This window comes from Anopheles darlingi, chromosome 2 (genome assembly GCF_943734745.1).
Source record: "Anopheles darlingi chromosome 2, idAnoDarlMG_H_01, whole genome shotgun sequence".
NCBI lineage: Eukaryota > Metazoa > Arthropoda > Insecta > Diptera > Culicidae > Anopheles > Anopheles darlingi.
In genome coordinates, this window is record NC_064874.1 from 32,580,903 (window position 1) to 32,586,902 (window position 6,000).

Below are 6,000 nucleotides of genomic sequence, written 5' to 3' on the forward strand. Positions count from 1 at the left end.
CCTCCTTCATTTCAAAATATTACGGTCGCCCCTAGACATGCCCTAAACCTCCTATTGCTACTACGCAATAGCACGGCATTGTGTAAGAGTTCGAGAAACCATAGAGTCCGCTCTAAGCGGAATAAAGTATCACAATTCAGAAAGAAAGCTTTGGCTGTCGCGTTCAAAACGAAATTTAATTTCATAGGCTCAGTCAACATCTCACAATGTTACTGCTTGATCATTGTCGATATCAAATTCTACCCTACAGATGTGTCATCATAGTTCAAGATGGTCTAGCCAAGTTTGAGTAGGAGGCCGTTGATTCATCTATTCTTCTACCAGAAACAGGCCAATGCCACTGCGGTCTATGAAACGGGTGGAGGATTAGTTCTATTCTTGCGAACCGAGAACCGAGATGACGCAGGCAAACATTGCACGCCTGTGCAAAGAAGTTGAGGGGACCGCACAGTGAAGGGCGGAGCGAATGAGGATTTGCAGGCGATGTCGGCGTAAGAGTAATATTGAATGGATTATGCAACGGATGAAATGGAGGGAATGGAGCATCGAAAAATAACTAGAACTATCCTTGTAAAGTGGTGCCTGGGCGGGAATCGATTTCGTTTCGATCTAAGGGCGATAATCGATACAATCTTCGTACGTTCGTCTTTGTGAAAGTATGGGATGATGGACAAAGCTTCACTTGAGCCTCTCTTTAAGCTGAAATACTTGATTTCCAGGAGATCAATGGTTTGTTAAAGACTAGCAGGATTGAAATGCCAGTTATTTGCACGTAGGAATCATTGAATAGCTGTTAAGGGATTCAATCCACGATTTGATTAAACATGTTGCTTTTATATAGGTTGTCAACAATGTTGAGGCATCAAAATGGTTTCATGCTACAGCGATGCAAGAAAATAGATTACTCGACAGTTACCGTTTCCCTTCGTTATAAAGAGTTTAAATGGTCTTGATTTATCATAAAACAAAGTCAATTTTTTTGATAACTGTAGGTGAAATAGCTGTGCAATTCTAAGATTAATTATTTAATTCCTACGATTCGTTTCGTTCGGTAAGCTTCAAAGAAAAACCCCCTCCAAGTCTTTATTCAAGTGCAATTTCTGGCTAGTGTCGCCTGTCACAGCTGGACTGTTCTGTTCTATTTTTCATCGGTTCAACAATCGGATTCAATGTCAGCTGCGAAGAATAAGAGCAGTTCTTATCTTGAAACAAAATGTATTTCCCATGGTGTTCCGTCCTAATAATCGCCAAGAGTTGAGGGCCATCTTAGTCATCTCTTTCTTAGTCAGCTTCCAGTAGCCGGAAGCAGATAAGACACCGTCAGAATGAAGCATCTGCCACAAATCGTACTGCAAACATGTGACGAATGATGTTTTGTTTGTGTTTTTTTAGTAGAGAAAGGTGTGCTGACTGGGTGGTTTCACTCAACAACAAACCATGTGCACTGATAAGATAAGAAACAGCTGCACAATACTAGTGCTAGATAGATTCTTCATTATTTAAGGTTTGCTTTAGTACACGATTCACAAGTCGCATGCTTCCACAGTAGAGCATAACAGTTCGTATTTGAGCCTCGATAGCGCCACATCGATCGACACACAGCAAAATGAAAGGAATAACAGTGGCCGTTGCACTGCTGATGTTCGGTTGTCTGGTTGCGAGCCAGAGTCACAACTACTTCTGGGGTGTCCGTGATCCACGCGATGTCCTGCTTAACCGTACCATTGCCGTTCGGTCCGGTACGATCCTGCAGGTTAAGTCCATCGATCTCGTGTACCCGCTGAAGGTAAGGTTAGCGGAGAGCATTCTCATCCACTCGTTCTGAAACGATTTCACGAATTCTCCGTAGGGTCAGCAAGAGCGCAACATCTCCGCCATTACCGTGCTCGATCAGTACATCAACGGTAATGGAGGCTATGCAAGCCTTTATGCCGGTGGCGTTGGTTACAACTACACGACGGTACACCTGAAATCGCAGCGCGGTCATGGATACAACTTTATCGTAGAAATTTACGGGCGATGAGCTGATTGACGATGGAAACGTACGACTAAATTCTTGGCTATCGTACTGATACGCAACAGCAGCTCAGGGGTTATTGTGTAACGAGATAGATAGAAAGACGGTCGATAAGTGCAATGAGTGTCTCTTGAAAGTGTGCACCTTGTATGTCACGGTTCTTTCTAGTTTCTTATCATTCCCCGTAAGAGCGATATCAAAGTGTCTTCCCCTATCGAATAATCGTGGCGCCAACGTCGGCTAAATAAAAAAAAGAAATTTAACAAACATGCAACGTCAATCATTGAAATTAAAAACAACCCAAATCGTAATTCGGCCATCAGGCCTACCGAATGCGTTTGCCTAAATGGCGGTGTTTTCCCAAGTTGAGTCTGCTGCATTCGGCCGGATGCTCCAAAAAAGTTTTCCAGTTCCAGCTAACTCTGGCGAAATTAATCACAGATGAGAGCCCGTATAAATGTTTCCAAAGGGGTTTGTTTGGTTTGCGGAAAAAGAATTGAACCTTGAAAATAGGAAAATTTCCATCCCCTCCGATAGACCCTCAAAAAGTGGAAAAAAACATGAACAAACCAATGTAATTGGCAACGCTGCAAGGTGCAAGAAACTGAGTAGGCGAAGTACATTTGAGCAGCACTTCTAATGCTGCTGATCAGTGAGCGACATCATAAAGAAAATTTAAAAGCAAAGGTTCCCATTAATTGGGACGCCGACTGTTATGAAGTACTTCGGCACACACGTTTCTAATTTATTTTAACGATATCATCGTGTCATTCGACGAGTCCTATTTCACGCTCGACCTCTCGTCGGCTAGTCTTTTGACTGATAATAGGAGCTTCAATGATGGTTCGTTTCATTCAGAAAGCAATGCACCGTTACCATTTAAGAGTCTCAGTAATTACCTACATTACATTAAATATTATTCTTCATTCTCTAACGCTTCTATGTGATAGTAACTATAATTAACTAGTCAGTATGATATTGCCTACCAGTAGCAAGTTTTTTAAAATTCATCCTTTCCACCAACAGATTCGTTCGCGTTCGCCTGGTATCAAACGATTTAAACCCATTTCTGCCGGAATGCGTTACTACACCTGGACACCGGTGCTTGTCGCCTACATTACCCTATCGTGCCTGTCCGGCACGTGGTCCCTGCCGGCCAGCGGTTCGAGTGGAGCCGCGGGAAACAGTGCCAGTGAGCTCGATATGGATGATCTGACCCGTGATCGGACATCGCCGGGGCAGGGTGAAATCTCGACCTCGCAGTTCCAGCACATGTTGGCTGTCCGGTCGCCGAAGTACAACTTCGGTCTCGGCAAGCGTCGTTATATCATCGAGGATGTGCCCGGTGCGAAGCGGCTACCACACTACAACTTTGGTCTCGGCAAGCGTGGAAGGTAAGCTAGCTATGACATCGGATTTCGTTCGTTCGTCATTTTTTGGTTGTGTGGTCATTGCGGAGCCAACAGTAACAATTGGAATCCTTCGCAGCCCCATCGGTGCCCCTTCCGATTACGAGTACGATGGTGGAATGGTGGCCAATCAGCTCGGTTGGAACGATAATGACTACAATCTGATCACGAAGGATGGACAGTATGATTATGAGACAGATAAGGATGCTGCCAAACGGGCCACTTCTGGAAATGGTGCTGGTGGTAAGTGCCAAAGCTTCGTGTTCGGACTCTTTTTTCGGTTTTTCTTTGACGAATCGCTTGTGTTACTTAGTCGCTGCTGAATTGATTCATGCGAATCGCTTATGCGAATATCACTCAACTTAGCACGTTGTCTCAAATATGTTAACTCAACTAATTTGTAATGTTTTTTTTCCATTGGAATACTACTAAACCTGAAATCTCCTCCGGAACTCCGCACACAGGTGCCTACCGGTATCACTTTGGTCTGGGCAAGAGACGCACGTACGATTTTGGGCTCGGCAAGCGATACTTCGAGGCAGAAGAGTTCAACAAGCGGCTCCCGAATCGTTACAATTTCGGTCTCGGTAAACGCTAATCAGGTTCCGAACCGTAGCAGCTGTCCCTGTGACCGACATACCGTGTTGCCCGGTGCGGAGTGATTGGAAATGAATGTCCCCCCTCGAATGTGCCATCCACCTCAAACCATCATCATCTGCGAGCGCTCACCATCTTCCACCCCCAGCCCCAGCATGCCAGCAAAAGAAAAAAAAACTAACAGATCACTAGGCGAATCCGGAACAGCGGATTATCGGCGGCAGTTTCCGTTACTCGGGACGTAATGCAATTTTATGTAAAATAGACAACCCATTAGCACTTTCCCCTTTGAAGAGTTCATAGCAGTGGATGTACCAGGCATAATCGCGCAGCCGGGCTCAGTGGTCAAATGGTTGCCGACATAATTAGGTATCATAGTTATTGGCGGTGGATGTATCGGGATAATGAGGGAGACGGAGGGAGAGAGAGAGAGACAGAGAAGGAGAGAAAGATAGAGAGAGATAGAGATAGAGAAAGAAAGAGAAATGAATCAGAAAAACATGCACACACTGGGACGCGGGATGTACGCCGGGAGCATTTAAAAAAGATACCATGTAATTTTCAATGAATAAAAGCGACAAGCGCGTAATCTAATCTTGAAAATGATTGTTATGATTCATCAATCCGCTTTACTACTATTTCAACACGTCACGGTCACCGTCGCGGATGGTGCTTGCTCGTACAGGATCGTACAGGACGAGGGATCCCTGATTGATCGTTACTATAAACCTGATCACAAGAGAAAAAAAACAATAAAAAAATGAATCCCTTCAAAAGTTTCTTAAAATGCGTAATGCGCTTTACATTCACTACGATTTCTACGTCTACGGCTATCCAGCGGAGGGCGGCACTGATGTGTTTGCTGTGCAATGATCAAACCAAAAGTCAATATTACGATAACTATGTAATGATCCCTAGTCACTATTAATACAGCCCTTAACTACAAGGTTTTGTGTGTGAGCGCGCATGTCTTTAAGATGAACACACTAAGTCAGGGGAATAAGCATATTAAGCCAGAACAGGGCAGCTACAATTGTACAGAATATGGTTAAACAAAATATACGAACACTACAAAATGAACTGAATGAAAAACATCACCCAGCGTTTTCCTATGTCACGAGTTCCCTATCTCATTGCTGTCAGCTCCCTCATACAGTTTTGGGTTTTCACGGTAAAAGATAGCTTTGCTTCCAGCGATGCATCTCGTATCATTTTAATGTGTTTAGTGAGGGGTTAGATATGTCCACCAAGTTTACTAAAGATGATAAATCACGGTTGCATACACCAAGCAGAAAGCTGATAAATGATTCAAGTGAATGAATTACGGGCAATGAGGTGTAGTATCGAATATCTAACTATGTGTTAACGTACACAAATATAAACTTTTCGCGCACATTAACCGGCAACGTGTAAATAATCAAACAGAATCGTTCTACACATCAGGAGAGTTGTATCTGGAATCGGTCCCATCTACAAATTCTAACTAAAGGAAGCTATGATGATCAGGTGGTCGGCGATCGATGTATTTAACGAGCAAAAAGAAATATAATTCAAAACTTCTGAACTAAATGGTTTATTTCTTGCTTTTCTTCTCTGGTGTTCCGAGACTCGATGAGTCATTTTTGAAGCGTCTCAGTTGGCGTCGGCAAGCGTCTCATCGATGGCCGTGATCGCTTTGATCGGGCAAATCAATTTTGATAGGACCACCAGCAACATGAATGACACCTGTTCCTCCCTTCCGTCCTTCTTCATGAGAGCAAGAGGAGCTCCAGCATCTCGTACATCTAGACTGAGTAGAAGAACCACCTTCAGGAGCAGGCACAAAAAGAAGAGCTAAAAGCAATCGACAATTGTTTGCGTGCAGAGGCGAAGATAAGATAAAGTTAGTGCACCGGCCAGACTCAATAGCACTGATTTTAGCATTATAAATAGGCCGCCGAGGTGGTTCAAAACACAAACCCTAGCTACTGGACCGCC

General features: G+C 43.9%; 3 protein-coding genes across 5 annotated transcripts in view; all 3 read left to right on the forward strand.

Moving 5' to 3' along the window:
• Positions 1-5,576, forward strand: part of LOC125959103 (helicostatins) — a 29,625-nt gene extending 24,049 nt beyond the window's left edge. Inside the window, exons 1-4 of one of the 3 annotated variants that reach the window (XM_049691883.1) lie at positions 2,337-2,488; positions 3,044-3,411; positions 3,506-3,669; positions 3,891-5,576. In XM_049691883.1, the coding sequence (XP_049547840.1) occupies positions 2,459-2,488; positions 3,044-3,411; positions 3,506-3,669; positions 3,891-4,024 (696 nt within the window). In that variant the 5' untranslated portion in view covers positions 2,337-2,458 and the 3' untranslated portion in view covers positions 4,025-5,576. Of the gene's footprint in view, positions 1-2,336; positions 2,489-3,043; positions 3,412-3,505; positions 3,670-3,890 lie in introns of those variants that run through there. The other 2 variants (XM_049691882.1, XM_049691884.1) reach the window with 2 other exon arrangements.
• On the forward strand, positions 1,515-2,284 carry LOC125959104 (probable salivary secreted peptide). Its single transcript, XM_049691886.1, has 2 exons — positions 1,515-1,786; positions 1,850-2,284. Exons 1-2 carry the CDS (start codon positions 1,607-1,609, stop codon positions 2,021-2,023), a joined length of 354 nt encoding a protein of 117 aa, XP_049547843.1. The 5' UTR covers positions 1,515-1,606; the 3' UTR covers positions 2,024-2,284.
• A 391-nt stretch (positions 5,577-5,967) lies between the features above and the next one.
• LOC125950648 (probable salivary secreted peptide) overlaps positions 5,968-6,000 on the forward strand; it is a 646-nt gene continuing 613 nt past the window's right edge. The window contains exon 1 of the mRNA XM_049678827.1: positions 5,968-6,000. This exon is cut by the window's right edge and continues 229 nt beyond it. The gene's annotated coding sequence lies outside the window, so the exon portion shown is untranslated.